This window comes from Nomascus leucogenys, chromosome 1a, assembly GCF_006542625.1.
Source record: "Nomascus leucogenys isolate Asia chromosome 1a, Asia_NLE_v1, whole genome shotgun sequence".
NCBI lineage: Eukaryota > Metazoa > Chordata > Mammalia > Primates > Hylobatidae > Nomascus > Nomascus leucogenys.
The window spans coordinates 62,949,943-62,974,294 of record NC_044381.1 but is presented as its reverse complement, the minus strand read 5'-3'; the positions used below and the strand labels follow the sequence as shown (position 1 = coordinate 62,974,294).

The 24,352-nt window shown below is 37.2% G+C and overlaps 1 protein-coding gene across 16 annotated transcripts in view; it reads right to left on the bottom strand.

Annotated features, from left to right (window-relative positions):
* TRPM3 (transient receptor potential cation channel subfamily M member 3) overlaps positions 1-24,352 on the bottom strand; it is a 920,678-nt gene that overhangs the window by 317,892 nt on the left and 578,434 nt on the right. For 13 of the 16 annotated variants that reach the window (XM_030810005.1, XM_030810016.1, XM_030810007.1 and 10 more), the window contains exons 2-3: positions 3,544-3,623; positions 2,019-2,223 (exon numbers count right to left, since the gene is read on the bottom strand). In XM_030810005.1, the coding sequence (XP_030665865.1) occupies positions 2,019-2,223; positions 3,544-3,623 (285 nt within the window). Of the gene's footprint in view, positions 1-2,018; positions 2,224-3,543; positions 3,624-8,207; positions 8,307-24,352 lie in introns of those variants that run through there. The other 3 variants (XM_030810014.1, XM_030810023.1, XM_030810015.1) reach the window with 1 other exon arrangement.

Sequence of the window (24,352 nt, the reverse complement as noted above, 5' to 3'; positions counted from 1 at the left end):
TTCATTTTCCATTAAAACTATCATTTGACGAAAATACAGACTGCTTTCCTCTTGTGATCTATAAATTTTCGGGAATCACTCCCCAAAAGGCAGATGAGTGCACATTTGGACAATGGCAGCATCATGGTCATCAGAGTCTCCTAAGGTGACAACTTTGAGGGATGCTCTCACTTACAAGCCTATTCGTGCTCCATATCTGACACTAACTCTTAACCGTGGAAATGATGACCAGAGGCTTATCATATGCCTACTGGACTAATGACACGAGGCTTGCAGGCAGTATTCAAGCATCCTGTGAAGGCACTGGGTGTACCACTCTACAATGATTGTTGCCCAGCAAGCCACATCCTCATTTATAGCACTTTTCTTACAGGGACAACTTGCATGACTTTTAACACGTGGTTTCAGAGAATCTACATTGTATGTGGGTCAATCCCATACTATCAACAGTGACTGTACTGAATTGGGGACAGTTAATAATCTTGTGTGGGCAAATACATCTAAGTGAGTAAGGAAGTTGACAGATTGCCATTTCCCTTAGTTTTGCATAGGCCAAGACTACTTAACTCATTCTTTGTATTCCCACGCCTTGCTGGAGGTTGCAAACAGCACATTTTTCTTTATAAAATATAGTTCAGAACTGGTTTTTTTTTTTTTTTGAGATGGAGTCTCACTCTGTCGCCCAGGCTGGAGTGCAGTGGCGCAATCTCGGGCTCACTGCAAGCTCCGCCTCCTGGGTTCACGCCATTCTCCTGCCTCAGCCTCTCCGAGTAGCTGGGACTACAGGCGCCCCCCACCACGCCCGGCTAATTTTTTTGTATTTTTTTTTTTTAGTAGAGACGGGGTTTCACCGTGGTCTCGATCTCCTGACCTCGTGATCCACCCGCCTCGGCCTCCCAAAGTGCTGGGATTACAAGCGTGAGCCACCGCACCCGGCCCAGAACTGGTTTTAATTTAATATATAGCTCAGAATTATATTTCATAGAAAAGAAGTGTTAAAATAGCTCAGTCAGCCATTCTTGGTAAAGAAATTACTGCAGTGGCAGGAGTAGGGGACAGGGAAAGGGGAAGAGGAGAGAGACAGAGAAGGGAGAGGTGAGAAAAGAGAAGAAAGAAGTGGCTTTATTGCACATTTTTAGACTGCCATTCATGTGAGGTGACTTCCCTTGTGGTCTGTAGTATGCTTCTTTAAGCAAAATTTCTCCTCCAGACTCAAAAAACTCCATGACACGCCTAAGAACAGCCATCTCCTGCTCCACCCTCAGCTAGTTTTCTCTCTTATAACAGTTAGAAGCAAGCTTGTTGGACAACAGCATCTAGAATTATCACAACACATGCTGGACAAATTCTGTCAGCTAACTAGGAAGTGGCCCATGATGAAAGGTGAAATTTAAAAGCAACGACTCTTAGAAGTAACATTTGCATATTTCCTAAAGTCTCCCCAACTCAAAAAAAAATGCTTTTTATGTGGAATCTTCTAATGAGAACATTACTGAGCACAGATGCTTGGAGAAAAAGCACTTAATTTCGATGGCAATATTTCTCTTAGAACAAGGAAAGAAATAGGTGGAGTTAATCATTTCTACTTTGAATTAAGAGAAATGCTAGTTACCAACAGAACAAAACAGAAGTCTAAAGACAACACATTCTCACCAAAGAGGTAAAAAAAGGAGTTAGAAAAATATGTCTTAATGGATGAGACCCAGAAAATAACATAATAAACAGGGAATAACTATAGAAAGCTATTTTAAAATGATTAATAATGAGTCACTGTGTCTGTAATTATTTAAAAGTCACTAATTACTTTAAAAATCCCAGGAGGAAAGTTTTCTTTTCCCCGTTTTATAGAGAATGAGCTGAGACACACAGGGGCAGGGGACTCAGAGCAGGTCACCTGGTCAGACAGTGGTAGAGTGGAGATTAAGCCCAAAGACTAAATTTCATGCTCTTAACCACCCCTTTGCAGGACTTGAGACTTGAGATAGCATTTGGGAGCAACTGAATGGCTTTCTGATTACCATGGCTTTGTTGGAATGGCCGCCTCCTTGGAACTCAATGGTCCCAAAAGCATCCGTAGGGCTGAGTTGAGTGTGTTTGCTGATGGACCACTTTTCCGACTGGATGTCATTTCGTGAGAGGCGACTTTCATTTTTCTCATTCTGAAGCACAGAGATACTGGGGGTGAGGCCAACATGCTGGCCTATCAGACGCCCACAGCAACACCTATAACAGAAGAGGTTAAAGTGAACCCCTGGTATTAGTCACTATTGGGATACACACTTAAGGCAACCAGCTGGAGAAATCTACAGTCTGTGCCAACACCTGTCAGTCAATTCTCAGGAAGAATTCCACCATGTGGCTATATCAGGCATTGGTAAACTCAGGCTTTCCATGATATACATATCTTTTCTTTTCTCCCCTCTACCCATTTTCCTTTAGCTGTATAAGCTGTAATATGTCTCCTGCCCTTCTCCATCCACCTCTTTTGTACCCGGCATTTTGTTCAGGATTGGACACCTGCAAACAAAAGTTCTGTGGATTTTTCTACTTCTCACTCAGCCCATCTATCAAATGTATCAAAGCACGAAAGTCTCTGAAGAGCTTTGAGGGGAAGAAGTTTAACATGCACATTTAAATGAGGAATCTCACTTATATGTGAGTCACAACTGAACTTGTCTGTTCCCAACTGACATTTGCTGTCAAATATCCAATTCTGAGAATAAAAATCTGCAGGCTTAAGTGTTCTTGACGAAACAATGAAAAAATATTCATGAGATATTTGAAAACTTAAACTTTGCTCTATCACGAAAATGTCCTTCATACATTACTATTACTACCTTTATGACTATTAGTAATAATAGTTACAATATGTAGCTGCCATTTATTAAAAACTAACAATTTAGTATCCATTGTATAGATGAAATATTGTAGTTTTGAAGGTTAGGTAATTTGCACAAGGTTACACAGATAGTCTCTAAGACTCTGTAGTCTATATTTTAAACTGATTTGTTAAATTGCCCATTCATAAAGGCATTTCAGACATATATATGCTACTTTATCCCAAATGCTTCTTATCTTATATATTGTTGATCCTAAGGAAGGTAAGTAGGGTGCTAACAACGTGCTTAAATGGGAATCTGAAGGTTTACAGTTTAGTTAGGAATCTGCTAGGAGTCTTTTATTTAAGTCTCTTCTTTTTCCTATTGTAGAACGTGTTGGTACAAACTAAGCATTTGGAGGAGGTACTTAAAAGGAAAAATCAATAACCATAACAAAAAACATAATCCACTGTTATATATGGTGATTAATTCCTTCCACAATGGTATATGTGTTTTTCTTTATAGGCTCTTAGAGTAAGACTTAATTGTAGGCATGACATACTATGTAGTGTGTATAAATAAGATTGCTTCAAAGATGTCCAGAAACAATAACAAAAGATATTTAATTTGACAGTGTTTCCCTTGCAACAGGTCATGATTACTCTTGTAGGTTTTTTGTATAATTGCTACTTCATGTTCTTAACATTATAGACAGGAAGATTACCTATGGGGGTCTTTGGTGCTGGGTATGATGTGGACACATTCTCTTTTATAAAATGCTCTTTCTATCCAGGATTTCTGAGCCTGAAAAAGAAAACAACAACAAAAAAAAGGAAAGGTGAACATACCGTGAAATATTTTTAACTAGAAAGCAAAATTTCATAATCATATGAGACTAGTATATCACCAACTGAATTGAAATTGTGGTTATTTCACATATAAACATTAAATATAACAAAATCAATTACTCCCCGTACCTGCTGATTAGGTTATTTAACATCACAATATCGAGAATTAAAGGAACTGACCATAATAAAAAAAAGTTAGTGATGGAATCATATACAAATTCAGAACAGAAAGACAATGCTATTTGCAGAGAAAATAAATTTGGAGGGATAGAATAGTAATGTTTGTAACCTTATAGAAAACAAGTATTCAGTAATGGGAAGAAATGCATCCAAATAAGTATAAGGTTTTCACAGCTGACACTTCCATTAGATTTTCCTTGCAGAAGGAAAGAAAAATAGCAAGAGAATTGCATAACTCAAAAGCCCTAATGTATCCCTATGCTTTTTTCTAATTAACAGTGCTAAGTACAGGGGGGTTGGGGGGAAGGAAATAAAAGCATGAGGAAGATAAATGTTTTTATCATAGTCCAAAGTTTTACGGGTAATGCCTTTGGAAAAAAGATAGCACATTTTTTCTTGTGCACCCCACATGCCCTTCAGCAGAGCATATACAGCTTCTTAGAATGGGCACTGTTGGGTCCATCCACCCAGAAGTCCTGCCACTGAGATTGGGTTCCCACATGGACAAAGGATGTTCCGGAAAACTGTACAATCTCTGTTCCAAAGCAGTTATCCATCCTGCATCCCTTCATGGTTTTCTTTACCAGCATTTGCAATAGCAGCGGAGTCTCCCATGAAATTCAATGAGCTGCTCAGAAGATTCCTTCTCTAAGCCTTTAAGATGGAAGTTGCTAGAGCAACATTTAATGTTATTTCTACATGGCATCATCTTCTCTCTAATGCAGCATCAATACTAAATTCATACTCTTATATACAGGGCTAAAGCACAACTGAGCTGTTGATTTGACCTGTCTCGATAGTGTTAACCGTTATAAGCCACCATGTGTTGAACCATAATTAATCTTGACTCTGCCAATGACTCCGATGTCTATAAGCTGTGCTAAATTCTGATTGGTCCTTAGTACTTCAGTCTTTCACCTCCCTCCTGTCTCACAAGGGAGGTCTAGGCAAGCATGTGGCCCCGAAGGCAGTAATTGCCTAATACTCATGACAATGCACATTTTTACAAGGAGCAACATGAGCCATGGTTGAGGGGCACAAAGAAACTGCATCCTGTTTCAGTAATGGTCAATATCACATGGAATCATTTCTGGGTGTTCATGCATTGTCCACCTGAAAAGGAGCACCCACCCTGCCTCAGAGACCCTCAGGTCCAGGTGGGCCTCTGCATTCTCACACCACAAAGGTAACATTTGCAGTTTTGCCTTTCAGCTAAACATGAAAAATTCCCAATGTCTAGTCTCAAATATTTTTCTTTTCAAACAGGTAGAAAAGGCTAGTGGCTACCTCTTTGTAACAAAAATGAGCTTAGCAGCATAGACAGCCAGTCTTTATCTTTGTAAAAAGCCTGTTCGCTAAACTATTCATAGGCCATGATTTTTCTGTAGACACTGAATACTTTCATTGATAATATCTCTTGGCAGAAAGAGGGTAAAATGTTCTTCACTGGATTGAAACCAACTTTTCCTACACTTTAGAGAGCAGAAAAAGGAGAATTTACTTTCTTTCTCTTTTTGTGTTCAACTTTGGCCAGCATTCAGAAGGCTCTTTTGTGGGGGAGCATCTGGGAATTTTAGAGAGTGCTGACCAATACTCCCTGAGAAAAAGTGGGGCAAGCTTGACCATGGGTAGAGCATGAGGTCTGCATTTAGAAAAAGTGGTGTGAGTGGGACTCTGTGACCTGGAGAAAGTTACATGATTCTTTGATCCTCAGTTTTCCTCATCTATAAAATGGAGACAACAGCAATACCTGAAACACAGCATTGTTATCATGATTTTAGGGGTACTATGCTTTGCTCCAAGAAGAGAGACCTGTCCAGGGTTGATTCTGGTACTAAAAGTTCAGATGAAGGCTCAGATGAGGGGACTATGAAATTGCTCTAGGAGACCCGACCTAAATTGGTCTCCCTTTGTGTTGGGGATGATAGGAACCCACAAGCCCTGGCTGGCCACTAACAAGATATATAGGAAGCTTATTTAACATTTTGGAACCTCTTCTATATCATATGGATAATTCCAGCTACTTTGAAGAGTTGTTGGGATAATCAAACCAGATGATTCAGATAAAGCACCTGGCACATGTAGTAGGCGCTCAATAGGTAATTAACAATGGCTAACATTCAGTAAGGGTGCATCATGTGCTTGGCCTTGTGCTAAATATATTAATACATTGTCTCCCTGGATCCCATAAGGACTCTGCGAGGAAAGTACTACTTTTATATCCATTTTTCCAATGAAGAAATTGAGGCAGAGAGACGCAGCAATACATTCTAAAGCCAGGGTTTGAACTTGAACAGTCTGGCTTCAGATTTCACACTCTAACCCACTCTGCTAAATTGCCATTAAGACATTAGATGTTATTGATATGAAATACCCTTGTTATGGTCAGTACTATCTGAGCATGCCCAGGATTATCCTGGCATTTGGACAGAGTTGGCTCCCAGAGACAGGTCTTGGAACCAGTTCATCCTGCATCTTTCCCCTTATCATTCCCCTCTTCTAGTCCCCACATGCGCAGGAATGAATACTCTGCTATGTCTTCTTCCTTTCTCCTTGGGGTAAAGGATGAAGGTAGGACATTAGGAAGACACCAGAATCTGAGAAATGGCTATACAGCAAAGAAATGTAAGCACAAGACTCCTCACTTAAGTATCTGTGCTGCAAAGACAAATGGATGAGATTTTTCAAGGACACCTTCCTTATTTCTCTTGCTCATGGATCCCATTGTTAGCCTGGAAAGCACTGGAAGTTTTAGTCAGATGATGGGTGGTAAGAATTCCTACATATGGATTGCCAGCTAGTTAGCGTTTCAGTAAAAAAGTAATTTAATTTGTGTGTAGCTTTGCTGCTTAATTACCTTCTGAAAGGTGAAACGCTACATCATTGTTAGCAAAAAGATTGAGAATCATTTCTGTATCTTATTATTAGCAGATTAATCATCTCCCTTGCAAAGGCACAGAAAATAGGGAGGAAAACAAAAGAGAAACAGAACATTAAGAAATCTTCCCATCATTCATGATTAAATTGGATTTTTTCGTTGAGTAGAAAAGTATAATACACAATAGAAAGAATGCAGGTATAACACATGAATTAGGGATTCTACAAAATATCATGCATAATTACTATATTGTGAGCTTCGCTTTATCATGCTTTTATTCAGGTCTTTAGTGTGAACATCTTATATTAGATTTTTAAATTTATTTTATTGGAGAGGGCATTCTGACATTTAATCCTGGTTTGTTTCCTGAACGAATTCCTTTTCTTTGTTTGAAGGTTTTGAACTACTCTATATGAAGCTTTATATTTTGCTTCAACATCCAACTCAGTTATCTCAGAATAGTTATCCTCATTGTTAGAAAGCATGAAATAGTTTTGATGTGCTGTGTTTCTAGCTAACCCTTCAATTCTCCTTTAACACAAAACTTTAACAGACATCATGTCTTAAAATCTTTTCTTTTTTAAATATGCTTTGGAAGTCTCATGCACGCTTAGAAAAGATGGCTTCTATGGCCCCCAGGAAACCTCTCTGTATATTCTTTTCTAAAGGTAGAATGGTCACATAACCATGACTGAGTTTGCAAAGGGCTGGCTATTTTCTTTCTTGTCTTTCTGCATTATCAGTCATGTGTGATGTGTAATAGGGAAGTGTTTTTCAAAGGCTAATAATTAAAAGACATCATATTCAAAACAGAAATGAGGACACTCACAATGAACAAAGTATAATGATTACCCTCAAAGAATAACGCAACTACTAATTTTGAAAGTTAAATATGCAGTCAATAAAGCATCAAAATAATGAAAACAAAAGTCTGTAAATATTGCTTTAAAAAAATTAAGTCATTTCATTTAAGCAGGATTCAATGTTTTTCCCAAAGTCTTTGCTACAAATGTTAGTCCCCAAACTACTCTGAATCTTCTTACTATGTCCTCCCCACCAGCTATCGAACCAAGTTCTCCAGGCAGGAAGATTTACAAGCACATACACACAGGGTATATTAAACCCATTTCCAAAAAGCCTTGGAAAGTGCTATTGCAATCTCCTCTTCAGCAGGGCAGCTTAACAGAAGGACGACCACTCAGACCAGTATTTGCAAGGTTAGGAAAAAGAGTCCACTAACTTTATAGGAACAAATTACAAGAAAAGTTTCACAATGCTTCTCATCGTCACCCTCTCTTGTTTCAAATGTATGCCCTGTCTTCATCAGAACAAACATCCCCAACCCAAAGGTACTAAATTCATAAGTTCATTTTGCCCTTTCCCTCCACGCCTCCCTGGGTGTTGATCTTTGGTCTTCCTCTAGGTCCCCAGATCCAATATTGAGAAGTTGAACAAGAGAAAAGTTAGCTGAAATCATTTTACCTGAGCACTGACTCTGGGTGCTGGCAAAAGCAGTCCCCGGAGCAGCTCCTGTTGCTTTCATTTTGCTGCAGCTAGGGCTGGTCATTCCGTTAATAATGCTCTTATGACCGCCCACTGGAAAAAAAAGTCACTTGTTCGGCTCTTCCCCCAAGAGACGTTTCAAGTAAGCAATGAACTTGGGCAGATTAGCCCCTTGGAATGTGCTGCTTCGGGATTAGCCTCACTAAGAATCCCATGGACATTCCCTCCCAGCCCTCAAACACTGCTTGATTTGAACATCTAATCTGACGCCAGAAGAAAAACAAATCCCCGGAGAGATCGGATTTAACTGGCACAGGTCCTAACAGGCTCCCCCCACCCTCCCTCCCTTTTTCTTTTTCCATTTTCAGAGAGAAAGCTTGTGAAAGTGTGATAAGGTGTTCTGAGTTCTGAAAGTTCAACTTTGGAAAGCAAATCCTTCTAAAGAAACAGTGTATGAATGATCCGAGTGGTTGGAGCACACAAGCAGCATTGTTCCACCATCCCCAAAGAATGGAATGATAGCATTTCTTTAAAGAGAAATTGCTAAAATCTCTGAATGTTTCAATAGAATATTTTGGTCCCTGAACATAAGCCTAAGAAGAATGAAGTTGGAGTTTGTCAGGGACCTTAGAGAACTTCTAAAATGTGAATAATAAAACTTCTCTGATCATACTTCTTATCCTGCGGCCCCTCTAGCAATTGCAAATGTATGATTAGAAACCTACAGTCCTGCTTCCTTATCAAAAAGAGGTGAGCTGTGACCATGGTAGCCTATGCATGCAGATCAAAAGTTGTGATGCCCTGATATGTTTATTTGGGGTGGCCCAATGGAGAGATTCCAGCTGGTATTCAGTCACATAGAAAGGGCTCTTTCATATATCATCCAAGAGTGAATATTTTAGATAATAGTATTCTTGACTGGATAAGTGAACAAACTGGCGGAGAAAAGAGCTTAAATTTCAAGAAGGCAAAAATACTTTTTAAAAAGTGAATATGTATGCACTTCATCTCCAAAGAACTTTTCTCTTCCCAAACACAGAGATAAGTGCTAAGAGATGGCACTCTTCCCTTTTCTTGTGGATGGTAAATCTGTGAGGGCAATGGGGCTTTGGTTTTAATTTTTCCATAATCCTCTGTCAAAGCACCTAGTATGTGTCATGTGGACACTCAATAAGCATTATACTGGGAACCGAATGACTTATTTCAAACTTGAATTAGGTCCTGAGCCATCTTTTTGGCCCTCTGCTCTTTCCAGGATCAATCTTCTTCAAACTCCCACATTTTCTGGTCTGTCACTTGCAAGGTTTCCCCAGAGAAAGAAACAATAAACTACCTAGTGACTTTCAGCTGGGGAAACATTACGATAAACATGAACCAAATGAAACATCAGACTGAGTTTTAGCATTAAACACATGATGGAGGAAGTCCCTTTGCCTGTCTTCAGGAGTTAGCTACAGAATAACACTTGGTGACATCCTTAATGAAATATATAATCTTCCTTCTCTGCAGCTGTAACACTCCCAAGCGCTTATTCCAAAGGAATCATCAGAGATGTAAGCACACAGAGATGTTCACTGCGGTGTTATTTATAATACAGAAAAAGTGGAAACAAATGAAGTCTATCAACAGGAGATGAATCAAATAAACAGTATTTTATGCCATTTGGTGATCATAATCAGGTTTCAAAAGACTGCTTAATTACCTAGAGAAATAAATATTTTCATGTTGTTATGTGAAAAAATCAGGCCATAAAATAGTAAGGGCAGAAAAATTATAAATTTTAAATAGATACAGAGGTGACAGGTCGGAAACATTTTTAAGGTGGTAACTATGTAGCTAATTTTTATTCTATTCCTTTTGCTTTTCCATGTTTTTCAAAGTTTTCTCCTGTAACCATATGTTTATAGTCAGAAAACTATATTTTATATAGTCATAAAATATTTTTTTCAACTGTCAAGCTTGACCATATGATAATAGGAGGTTATTGTGGATGAGTATCTCAGGAAGAGACAAAGCAAGGAGAATTAAGTAAAAAGATAGAGGGATCAGTTGGGAAGATTTGGAAAAGAAAGTTTTATAATGTGAAGGGTGAGTTTTCTAGAGAAACAAAGGGAGAAGAGGAGGGAAGTGGGGGAAATGAGAAGGGGGTGCTGAGTGGGTGGGCAGGCAAACACCTGAAAGATACACCGAGCTAGTAGGCTGTAGTGGGTCTGTGAGACTACATAAATTGATTGTAGATAATCTTCCCAATGTAAGAAATATTTTAACAATTCAGCTTTTTCAACTTCCTTCTTCACTAGATACTACTTCAACCCTTCATCTGAATTACTTTAAACACTGAGTTACATGTATATGGAGTCTTTAAATATTGCTTATGTATTTTTTTACCCTATTTTCTCCAGTCTTACTTGTTTTTGTTTTGTTTTCCCTTTATAAAGATAAATAACTGTTCAATAGAGAACAGAATAAGAGGAGCCTCCCATGAACTTTAACCAGAAACAAAAATATTGCTGCCAGAACCCTGGGCATTTTGCTTAAGTGAAAAAGGAAGTCCCAGGTGAGCACAGCAACTTTTTCATGTGAGGTTGTAGACTATCTTTAGGACCCTTTGATTTAAGAAGGTAATTAGCTCCAAAGAGACTTGTAGCTCTAGGCCACACTGTCCATATAGATCTGCGTAAAATCTTGTGTATCACCTGACAATGCAACTCCCAACAGGGTATGTTATCAACCTGTTTCAGATGTAGTTTAGAGTGAATATAATTTGAATACTAACAAGAGAAAACCACAAGGGTAATGCTTACTGTGCTTCTTCCTCACTCTTTTCTGTATGCAATGGCAGATACCTTATTCTTCCCATTCATTGTTAAAGAAAAATCACACCTGAAGATAGAATACTAAAAAGTTTCTACTGGTACACAACTCTGTTTTGAAAAAGTGAAATCAGATTTTCTACCATCAGTAACTAGATTTTAACATGGAAAATGCATATTTCATTTTTATAAAGATGTCCAAAGCAGTATTTTTCTGGGATGTTCGCATTTGACAACCGCATCAACTAAAGAGCATGATATAAAGTAGTGGTCAGCAAACGTTTTCTGCTAAGGGCCAGATGGTACATATTTTAGGCTCTTTGAGGGCGATACAGTCTCTGCAGTAATACTACTCTTGTTGTAGCATAAGAACTCTCATAAACGACATAGTAAACAAATGAGCATGGTTTTGTTCCAATAAAACAGGTAGTAGGCTGGAACTGGTCCTGGTCAACCCTTGGTATAGAAAAAAGGGGTGTGAGTGGGTGAGGTGTCAAGAAGGAAGGAGTAGTAGTGGTCTCAACAGACAGGTTTTCATGGAACCATCACTAGTTTGCCTTTGCTCTTTCTCAAGCATGTCAGGCAAGATCTCCTTGAGAGGACTTTGCTCCTGTCGCTCCTGTGCCTGGATAGAACCATCCTCAGATATGCCACAATTCACCCTCTCAACACATCTGGACTGCTCAGAGGTCTTTCTTGACCATCCTATCTAAAAGCACACTGTGTCATTATTTATTCCTTTGCTTCCCTCTATTTTCCTCATAGTCCCTCACATTACCTGCCATTATGCTGTGTCTTTGTAGGTTTGTTTTTTTGTCTGTGTCCCCCACTAGAATGTAAGTTCCTGAGGGCAGTGATTTTGTAACTGATGACTAGATAAGTGAACAAATTGGCGGAGAAAAGAGCTCAATGATGTTGATCTGATGTTGCCCCAGATGATGTGGCTCCAGCACCTAGAATTGTGGCACATGGTTAGCACATAGAGGATGTAGGCAAATCATCCGATTTCCTTGCACATTAATTCTTCATTGGAAAATGATGGCATCAGGTTGACCAGTGTTTCCTAAAGAAGGATTTTAGGGTGGTACCCAGATGGTACCATCCTAAAAATGCCCAGATAAGCATTTTTCTTTTGATAGTTAGGTTTATATTAATATATAATACACGAGGAATGGCTAAACCTGCAAATTTAACAAATGCTAGTGCTTGAAGATATATTTTTTCCTTTTTGGAGTTGTGAAAAAATGAGCCTATCAAAAATATTTAAAAACTAGAGTAAAAATGATTTTTGGATAAGAGAAAATCATGGTGGTGTCACAAAAGTTACTCAAGTTTGAGAAACACAGGACCAAGCTCTCTTAAATGTCCCTCAGGCTCCTTGCTTTTATTCCAATGCTTAAAAATAAATGTATTGTGTTCTCTAACATTGACCTACAAAGTTAATGGCAGAGGACCATGACAAAACCAGCTGCCTCCAGAGAACACTGCCATCAGTGTGTTCTTTCCAAAACAATCAATGGTGCCATCCCCTGATCAATACCGGTCAGGGCTCTCCATCCTTAGTATGGTCAGCTCAGCATCTAAAGTCTGGCTCTGGCTCTGGAAGTATCTTTCTTCAAATTTCTTCATTTCTGTACAAATCTTCGTACACTTTACGCTCCAGCAAACCAAATTACTGATTATTCCCCTCATGAACCATGTTGTTCCAGGCTTCTCAAACTCTGAATATGTTGTCCCTTCATCTGAAATGCTAGGTTCGTCCTGCTCTACTTGATCAATGCCCCTGCATTCTTTAAAACTCTGCGTGAAACATTGTGTTCCTTGATGGGCTTAGCTGGCCACTGCCAGAGTGATTCACCATGACCATTGTTCCTCTTCCCTATTTTGGTCACACTTCCATTAGGGGAAGGGTCACACGATATAATACTTATTTTCTTTCCAACATGTATAATCATCTGTTGCTAGTTTCCACTGCAAATCTACAGTATTCTAGGTCTACTATGGCAGAACCAGAGTGTTGTAATTTCACCTAGAACACTTCCCTTCTTCCTTCTCCTATTTTTATCATTGTTTCTAGGGGAGTATCAATTTCTCATCCCTATAATTCACCTTAGGGGAATAATCTCTTTGTGGGCTGAAGTTATTTGTACTAACATTTACTTTATAGCCTCTAAACTCATATACACCTTAACATAATGTTAGGTTAGATTATGTTTTTATCATCTGATTGGGAAAAGATTCAATAAATTATGATTTACAATGATAAACTCATGTTTTGTCAATAGGTCATGCTGTGTAAATCATACTTAAATATATTCAGAATGTTCATGTAGTATGTCATTCTACATAGGCATTTTTATAAATAATTTTAAAATATACTTCTGTTTCTTTGGAAATTTGTTTCTTCATTATGGGGCAATTAATCATTGCTTGGCAATAATACGTTATATTTGTAAATTATTCTGCAGTTCCCAGAATGCTATGGCATATAGAATTTCATGTAATCTTAATAACATTGTATGGTAGATATTATAAAATTCCAGGATACAAATAAAAATCTGGGGCTTATAGAGGTTAAGCATCATGCCAAAGTTATATGTCAGCCATAGGCTTAGCCCAGTGGACCCAAAGCCCTCATATATTTAGTATAGAGTAAAAATGAGGCTATGCTGGTGGGAATTATAACTTCGTTTTCTGTGAAGTAAATGCAGAGTTGCAGCAACATAATGTCATGATTTAAGTCCTTAATTCTGTTTAGCTTTCACAATTCATTCCTTCTGATTTTGTTAGCAGCCAAAGAAATGTGCTGAGTCATAAAATTGGAACATTTTATGTTAGGTAGAAATGTGGAATTTATGTGACAAATAATATCATAGATTCACCAGCTGAACTTTCTTTATCTCTTTGGCCCTGGAAGGATGAAGAGGCAAAACAGAGGTGAGAATGAAAAAATAGTTGCAAAGTTGCAATAGCATTCGTAGTAGAGTTGTCATTTAAGGATTAACTACTAAAAAAAAAAATCAATCTTTCTCTCTCTCTGTCTATATGTATGTATACATGTATATTATATATGCACACCATTTTATTTTTATTTTATTATCATTCCTAACTACTATTAAGTGTTCTGGGTAGAGACGCTGATTTATTTTAATCAATGGATGATCCAATTCTGAGGTCAAATTATTTATCGTCACAAGGTACAGACTTAAATTTGGCTGTCGGATCTTATTTCTGAAATCCCTATTTTCTGTATCCATTCAAAGCAATAGTAAGGTAGAACCTGGGGGACGCATGACCAATTAGGAGTCTCAAGATATGCATCCTAGCCATGACTTGTTTACAACTAGACATATGACCTTGGAGGAGTGACTTAACCTTGGCGATCTTCAAGGTCAGCCCCAATTCCTAGAGTTAGGATTCTGGGAATCAGCTTTATTGTTAGTCCCTCATTAACGTGAACGAAGTATGTATAGGGGCTTTTTTGAAAATAAGAGATCTTTTTAAATTTTAATTTTTATAAATTCATGCAATCATTTCTTTGATAAGTAAACAAACAAAAATGTAGCAGAGAACATGGTTTTGTGTTTACTTAGTGCAGAGTATGCAAAGAAATTTGAATTAATAAATAATTCCTGAAAAAATTCTCACCAGACTCCAATCATCCTTAAGAATGCCCTGGTTGAACAATTTGGCACATGTGTAAAATTTTAATCTATTTCAATGACACTTCAAATGTTATTAAGATGTTATTACAATTAATTAATAACTCCGCCATTGAGAGAATTTCCAAGAGTAGAACTTGGTATTCTTTTGCCTCATCCCCTATTAAATGATAAATCAAATCTTGATGATCATTCAGGTCAGAATATGCAGAGACTGCTCAAGGTTTGTAATTTTTTTTTGACCTACCAATCAAGAATTATTTAACTGGAGGAACTGATAACAAATCAATCCCATTTGTGTCATCAGAAGCAACTTATAAGCAGACAGATCCAGCAATATAAGTGTAATGCTATTTCTATAACTCTCTGGAAATGAAAAATTATTAGGTATTAAGTTAATGCAGCATAAATATATTTCTGGCTGATAGGCATTTTTCTGTCAAGTTACTAGATTGTTAGGTAGAAAATAAATCCATCTGCCTAAATTCAGATTTATGCAGATTTAGATCCTCAGCTGCTCCAAATAAAAAGATAGAAGGGTAAAAATATCATAAGCTAGTCTTTAATTTGGTTATATTGTTCTAATGTGACCATTTTAAGGTTGTTCAAGGTTATTAGGCTTAGCTTCAAAATATTGTTAATGTCTTTCCTTATGACTAACTACCAAAGCCTGTATTTTACTGATTTATTCTTACCTTAGTGTGTTAATATTAAATCTTTTTGGAATATTTTACATTCTAGAAGACACTAATAAATATACATACACATACATACACACACACATATATAAACATATACATATATAGATGTGTATATATATAAACTTTCTCTAAATATATTAATTTAAATTTGATGCACATAGAAATAATCACAATTCAAAAGTAAGTATAAAGAATTTTAGTAGGATCACTATACATTATATGTACCCCAAGTCACTATGTAGCCCATAAATATGTATGATTATATCAATTTAAAAAATTATAAAAATTAAATAATTAAAATTTTAAAAAATAAATTGATTCTCTGGTATACGTTATAAAAATAATTTTCAGAGATAGCGCAAAAATGCAGATTTCGTTTCCAATTTGTTTCTGTTCCATTGGATGGAAACATGACTTTTTTTCCTCCTCTCTGTTTTTCCACCTTCTCACCCTTACACTCATGTAGAGTTCTGATCTCTGAATATTTGTTGCCAAGATGAATTTCTGATAATAAGATTCTTCTGAGACAAGCTATGCTAATTTTAAAAAGAATATTATGCTGGCTTTCTAACTGTTCCCCACAACCCATTCTTTACCCAGCAACAAGTTATCATTTTTCCCCTTTAATTAATAGACTTTATTTTTATTTTTTATTTTTTATTTTTATTATACTTTAGGTTTTAGGGTACATGTGCACAATGTGCAGGTTTGTTACATATGTATCCATGTGCCATGTTGATTTCCTGCACCCATTAACTCGTCATTTAGCATTAGGTATATCTCCTAATGCTGTCCCTCCCCCCTCCCCCCACCCCACAACAGTCCCCGGAGTGTGATGTTCCCCTTCCTGTGTCCATGAGTTCTCATTGTTCAATTCCCACCTATGAGTGAGAACATGCAGTGTTTGGTTTTTTGTCCTTGCGATAGTTTACTGAGAATGATGGTTTCCAGTTTCATCCATGTCCCTACAAAGGACACGAACTCATCATTTTTTATGGCTGCATAGTATTCCATGGTGTATATGTGCCACATTTGGATTAAAGACTTAAATGTTAGACCTAAAACCATTAAAATCCTACAAGAAAACCTAGGCAATACCATTCAGGACATAGGCGTGGGCAAGGACTTCATGTCTAAAACACCAAAAGCAATGGCAACAAAAGGCAAAATTGACAAATGGGATCTAATTAAACTAAAGAGCTTCTGCACAGCAAAAGAAACTACCATCAGAGTGAACAGGCAACCTACAGAATGGGAGAAAATTTTTGCAACCTACTCATCTGACAAAGGGCTAATATCCAGAATCTACAATGAACTCAAACAAATTTACAAGAAAAAAACAAACAACCCCATCAAAAAGTGGGCAAAGGACATGAACAGACACTTCTCAAAACAAGACATTTATGCAGCCAAAAAACACATGAAGAAATGCTCATCATCACTGGCCATCAGAGAAATGCAAATCAAAACCACAGTGAGATACCATCTCACACCAGTTAGAATGGCCATCATTAAAAAATCAGGAAACAACAGGTGCTGGAGAGGATGTGGAGAAATAGGAACACTTTTACACTGTTGGTGGGACTGTAAACTAGTTCAACCATTGTGGAAGTCAGTGTGGCGATTCCTCAGGGATCTAGAACTAGAAATACCATTTGACCCAGCCATCCCATTACTGGGTATATACCCAAAGGACTATAAATCATGCTGCTATAAAGACACATGCACACGTATGTTTATTGCGGCACTATTCACAATAGCAAAGAGTTGGAACCAACCCAAATGTCCAACAACGATAGACTGGATTAAGAAAATAGACTTTATTTTTTAGAGCAGTTTTAGGTTTACAAAATAGTTGAAAAGAAAGTACAGTCTCATATACTCTCTCCTTCCACCTCTCTCCACAATTTCCCCTATTATTTAATATCTTGCTTTGGTATAGTACCTTCCTTATAATTGGAAAATTGATACATTATTATTAACTAAAGTTTGTACCTTACATTAAGCCTCATTCTTTGTATTGCACAGTTTTATGGCTTTTACCAAATGCATAATGTCAGGTATCCATCATTAATATCATACCGAATAGTTTTACTAATGGTCTTTTAAAATGACGAATTAGCTCATGGCATTTCATCTCCCACACGCCACAATCATTCAGTGATTTCATATTACTTTCAAAATAGAGCCCAGGTTCGTTACTGGATCTCACCAGCCTTACATGTCACATCCTAGCTCACTTCTTCAAACTATGTCTATGCCAAGTCAACCCAGCTCACTACCTCCAGCCACGTCAACATTATTTTAGATCCTCAACTGTTGCAAATAAAAAAGATAGAAGGGTAAAAATATCATGTTATAAGTTAGTCTTTAATCTGGTTATTGCTTCTTTAAAGGGACACAAATATTCATAACCTGGGATGGGAGTTGGCGGAGGGATTACTGGAAATTTGATATTTCAACTGTAAATTTTTATAAGTAGCAATTTCAGAACTACCTCCCTCCAGGGAACTGAAACTCCCTACAGATTGTTTTATTTGATAATGTGATTTATTCTAAGATTCCTGTTTGGGACATGAGGAATAAGTGTGATGTTATTTTGGATGTAAGGTAATTATAAACTCATTAATCACTGGGAAATCATGGAGTGGAAACCAAGTATCCTAATTCATTTATCCGTTTAAACTCTACGTTTGCAAGAGATCTTAGGTCCTTTCTCCAATATTTAGTAGAAAACTAACTTCTTTCTGGTAAATGATACCTTGTTTTCTGTTGGTGACATAAGTGCAAAAAGAAAATCATAAAACACACACACAGACACACACACAAACACACACACACACTCCCATGAAATTCCTGGCTCTGGGATGCTATATATATTATAACACTATTTATGATTATTCATTAAAACTGTCACCACTGGTGAGGGCATATTATATACTATCATACTAGTTGGATCCCCAAATAATAATATGGCTCTTTTGTTTGAACAATTAGTTTTTCCCCTTTACTTTTTTGAATGCCACATGACACACTGATGTGCACATTACTGTTAAATACTGACTCGACTTGAGGCCACAATGTGTATATATCTTATCACATACTTGTGTATATGTATCTTATTCCACTGTCAATCCCAATTTTAATGATTTGAAAGAGAATTGTTATGAAAGTGGGCATGCATTTTTACAAATTTACAAATCTAATATCTCACAGGGGACAATCAGGTAGAGAAAACATTTCACTTTGCTTACAGTTCTAATGCAGAAGTCTTTAAATTATCATTAAGATTAAAGGTAAACAGAAGCATAGCTGTGGAGTTAATTGTACTTCATTAAAGTCGATGCTACCTGGAGCTCCAACTTTAGTCATTGCATGGAGAATTTGAAAATGAGACATCAAAGCTGTACTTACTTATTTTTTAATTATTTCACTCGTGCATTCAAAAATATGGGTTGAACACTGACCTGTGCAAAGCTCTTTTAGTTTCTGAGAAGAAACAAGGCTTTATGAAGTCCTTGTATCTGTTTTTAGGTGTATGCTGTGTTCTAGAACAATGCTTCTTAAATGAATTGTGGTAAAGAATCTTTTAAAAGAAAATTTCAGTGGATTACATTACAAACTTTTATAACATGCCATAAAATCGATTATGCACATGGATTTTGTGGCAACGGCAAATTGTCATATAAGTTTCCAAATGCTTATTCTCAATTTTTGTACTCTTATCATTCACAAACAGTTTGTAGGCCAGCACCAGTTTATGAACCACAAGGCACTAATCAGGGTGCAATGCATGGTCCAGAAGCATCAGAAGCATCTGGGAACTTGTTAGAAATGCTGATTCACAGGCACCCCCCCGGCCCACCGAAGATCTACTGGATCTGCACCTGCACGTTAGTACGATTCTCAGATGATTCCCTTACATCTAAGTTGGGAAAACACCGTGCTGGAGGAAAATCAATCAGAGGCAGTAAAGACTACAATAATGTTTCATAATAGCAGCAATAACAGTTTTATAGCTATTGCAATATGTCATACATTGGTCTAATTATTTTCATGTATTAACTATTTTGGACCCCATCACAAACCTGTGAAGTAAGTGCTTTTATTATGCTCATTTTGCAGATAAGGACACTGAGGAAGTGGGGGTTAAGCTACCGGTTCAATGTGATTCAGCTAGAAAGCAAAACACAGGGACATAGAATAACTTCAGTGACACAGAGAAGTAAATATACATGCCAGGGATGCTGAGAAAAAACAGTCAATTTGGGCCAGGAGAGGTATTTGAGTTGGGCCTGGCACAGAGTTAGCACTGTTAGCATAGAGTAAGCACTTAAATGATTATTGTTGCATTTCATTTAATTAAATTTCTGTCCTTTCCTATTTCCATAACTTCAGAGAGGTGGTTGCAAATTCATTACCTGTTCTCATACTTTCTACTTTTTAAGATTTAAATTTTCCTTTCTCTTTCTGTTTCTCCTAAATCTTTACAATGAACTTCTAAGTACTTTGTTCTTTCGCCTGCCCATTAACACTCTCTATACTGACTAATAGTGTGCAGTCATCCTATATTCTCATGATGTTCTCTAACTCATTTAGGGCAGGGACCAGACCATATCTATTTACCTTTTCAACCCCTTCCTTACCCCAGTGCCTGGCATCTGGTAGAACTTCAATAAACATCTGTTAAAATAATAGATAATATTATACAGTTACCAAAAAAAATAGAGTAGTTAACTGTAGATGGAACATTCTTTCAGATGTGAATTAATGGAACACCTTGCTCTTTTATTTTCCTAACATGTTTTGCATAAATGGAACCATTAAGCCTGAAAATATTGGGACAAATGTAACTAACCATCTCTTAAAGCATTGTCATTGAATTGACTGAGTGATTACACTGAATCACATGTACAATTCATGCTACACCTGTGTGTGCACACACACACAGGCACACACAAATGCATGTGGTTTTTCTGTTAGAATCTGGTAGACACACTCTTAGTATTGCATTCGCCAATTCTGCATTACAGATTACATGCTGGAAAACACTGATAAAAGAGAAATTATGTATTAAATCTCCACCCTGCCTTCTGTTGGCATTATAGCCTAATAGCTCATTTGAAAGACAAGGGGTCCACACTATCATTCTTGAATGTCTGTGCCTTCAAATTAATATTTCATGATCTATGGAAAAAAATCTTAGGAAAGCTCTGGATTGTCAAATGCCATTTTAGCGGTACAGAACTTTTTTTCTTAATGTCAGTAGATATCATTATTTAAATTCAGCCATTTGTTAAATAGTATAATTGCCCATCAATTATGTTTTCCCACTGAATTTAGATCACATGTTATATATTCCCTTTGCTCAAGATTTTTTAAGCCTTAGAAAATAAAGGCAGATTCAGACTAACCTGAAAAATAAATTTAGTCAGCCTGATTCACAATAATGGAAAAGCTCAGACTTTTATTTCTTAGGTAGTTTTTAAATGATGGTCCTTGCTAGCTTTTGTCTTACCCAATTAGAAAATTCTACATTTTCTATGTTAAAAAAATAAAATTGTGCCCACAGGGTCCTAAACAGGTGGATTTTAGTTGGTATTTGCATGTGTGTATAGTTGTGTGCACCCTGGCCAGGTTTAAATGATTAATTAGTCCATAAATTTGAGGACAAAGTCCTGAAATGCTTTGTTCAGCTTAATTTTATGGCTCTCTTTGTGTTCTTAGATGGCACATCTATATTGCTCTGCTCATTAACATTTAAGACCTCATTGATAACTTCCTCATGACAGTGTTACTATCAACGTGAGCTTTTGTGTCAGATATGAATACCAGTAACTTAGAGGCTACTTATATGAAGCCTAAGTCACTCAATTAGTGCTTCTGTTCTTACAGTCCTCTTCCACCTGGCCTATTTAGAACAAACAGAGAAATGAAGTGGTAGCCTGCTTGTGTTTCCAACTGTGACTGGGACAGATTTTTCCATTGCTTCAGTTTTTCCTTTTGCAAACATAAAGAACATTCCTATCTCTTGTTACTTCACAAGGGGCTATGGTCAGCATTGATAAACATGATGACAATCCCGAATTCTTTTTTTAAAATGACTTACAAGTTTTTGCTTGTTAAATTTTCTTTTTACTGATACATATTAGATGTACATATTTTCAGGTACATGTGATAATTTGATACACCCATATAATCAAATCTAACCCTGGATTCCTTATGAGTATCGTATGAGGACTTTGTTAGCATAGGGTACTGGCTTACCATATAGAGACTAAAATATTCCTTAAACTTTCTTTTTATCATAATAGGTGGCTGAATTTAAGCAGTTTTAAATTACATTCTTGCTTGACTTACACCTAAATGTCAATTTTCTTCGGATTACAAAAGCACGATATGAATTAATGTGACCACCCTACCGCCACCCCCATACAAAAAACCCATTAGGAATTTTCTGAGATTTAAGTAACATGGAATTTGATTACACAGTGCATTCTGGGGCTCAGCCACAGCAGGCTGTAGGTACCAGGCAGGCTGATTATGACTTAACGCATTGTTTCAATGTGATTTTGCAAAGGATTTCATTTAATGCAGATTAGTAAGTTTATTAAGCTGCTGATAATTGAAGCCTCTTAAATTTGGTAAGTACCATCGAGTGAGGTAGATTAGTGGGGTTTAATTTGTTGCTCTCAAATAGCAAACGAAGACTTAGCAGAATAATTACATCTCCTCTGTGGGCTAACAAAAGGTGACATTGCAATGGTGCTTTTGGCCATTTCTGCATTTCTGCAGTTTCCTTTACAGTACTGCCTTTAGAGTTTTCCCCCATTGCTCTCAAGTGACCAAACTCATCAACTTTTCTGTTGTTTCCTGAAATTATCTCTTTATTCCCTTGGTCACATTTTAACTACATTGATGGTAGGGACTGTGTCTCCTCTGATTCCTAAGTATCTGGCATATAGAGGGGCTCAGTATGTGTGTTTAACAGAGGAATGAATTATCTTAAACAATCATAAAGTATGTTCTGAAAATAACATTATCATCAAGTTCTCAAGTGCTAGGAAGTTATTCTTAGCCAGAGCATTAAGTAGCTGTGTCAGCCAAAAGACTAAGAGTCAACTCAACTTATTAAAGGGATTGTATCAATGAGTAAAATTATTTATTATCTCATAAATCTTTGGCCACACAGGGTGCTCAGCCCAAGTTAGTCTACCAAACGCATTAACTTAATCTCTGGCATGACCAGGTCCTCATTTTGTTACATGCCTACGGTGTCATTATAAGAGAAAGAGTCTTTATCCTTCTGGAACTCCTAGGTCTGCCATACTTCTAGCAGAGTCACAAATCAGATGGCAGAAAATGCTACACTGGCATGAGCTTACATAAACTGTATCTCTTAAGAGGAAATGCCAAAGCTGTTTGGAATGGCTGTAAATGGATTTCTAAAGTCAATTTCGGTTGTCTTTTTCATTCCTGGTTGTTAGAATACCCATAAAACTGCAGGTGTGAAGGCTTAGGGGCTTAGGCCTCAGAGAAGGTCATGGTTTTTGTTGTTTTCAAGTGGCTATTCAGGCACTTTATTTTTTTCAGAATGACACTAAAACTTCACACTTAGCAAGAAATTTTGAGTATTCTAGAACACATTGCCTTCCTGAAAACAGATGAATGAATTATCTTAAACAATCATAAAGTATGCTCTGAAAATAACATTATCATCATGTTTTCAAGTTCTTGGAAGTTATTGTTAGCTAGAGCATAAAGTAGCCCACTCCTGGTGTCTCCCTACTTTATAATGTTGATCATATGAGGTCTACCTTGAATTGTTGAGGTAGTGCACCTTGAAAGATTTAACCAAGTGACTGTGCAAGGATGCTTGGTTGCAGGTCATGGCAACTATTCTCAATGGCTTCATAATACCATAAAGCATAAAGGATAATGAAGGTCGACTCCTTCATTTTACTGAGTGGTGACTTTGTTCTTGACTGGGTACAATTTAAACCATGGAACCATTCCCAAAGACAACATTCTGAACATATGTGTTTCCTGTAACATAGTAACAATGGGATAGTAACAAACTTCAAAATGATATATATGTAAGAGTACAAAATCCAAGAGTTATAGGGAAGTTCTCAAACCAATGTACTTCCTAGAGATCTCCATCAATACCTCTCTGACCACACGTGGCCATTTCTACAACGGTATCACCTCGACACCCATCCCCATGGTCATAGCTGAATAGACCAATGGACCAGTGGTAGTGAGTGACTCAGGAGCAAAAAATCCACCAGTGGTCACTACTTTTGACTTTTGCATTTCCCTCAAACAGAAACTAACCAATTATAATCCCTTTTCTGAAATTTGAACTTAGAAACTTGCAGGAGGCATGGAAAATTAATGCTGAGAGGTCTTGAGGTAGAGAAAGTTCCAGAGAGGCAACAACACATGTATTAGCAGAAATTGAGAGAGGAGGTTACATGTATTATGAGTACTCTACAGTGCTTGTGCAGTTAGAAACAGAAATGCTGTGTATGAGACAGAAATCAAGTGGCCTATGAAAGACAGACAGCTTGAGAAAGTGGTCTCTGATGCTTTTCCCATTCCAATTCTAGTCAATTTCTAGGCCCACATTAATTTCTTCTCCTCTGAAGTGACTTGAGTGATTTTCATCATATAGTTGAAAACAGTAATGGTAGACTTATATGAGCCAAAGAAATTTATTTCTTCACAATTCACAGATTCAGCATTTCATTTGATTTACCTAAGCCCTATGGTAGAAGAAGCTGACATTGAGAGGCGATGAGACTTGCCCAAGTTCACACCACTAGCAACTGGCAAAGCCAGGCAAAGCAAGGACTCTACCCAGATACAATCACTCTTTCATGTAGAAGGCAGGGTCTGCTGGCTTCTAAGGTAGAGTGTTTTTATCTTTGGAAAGGGGCTGAATT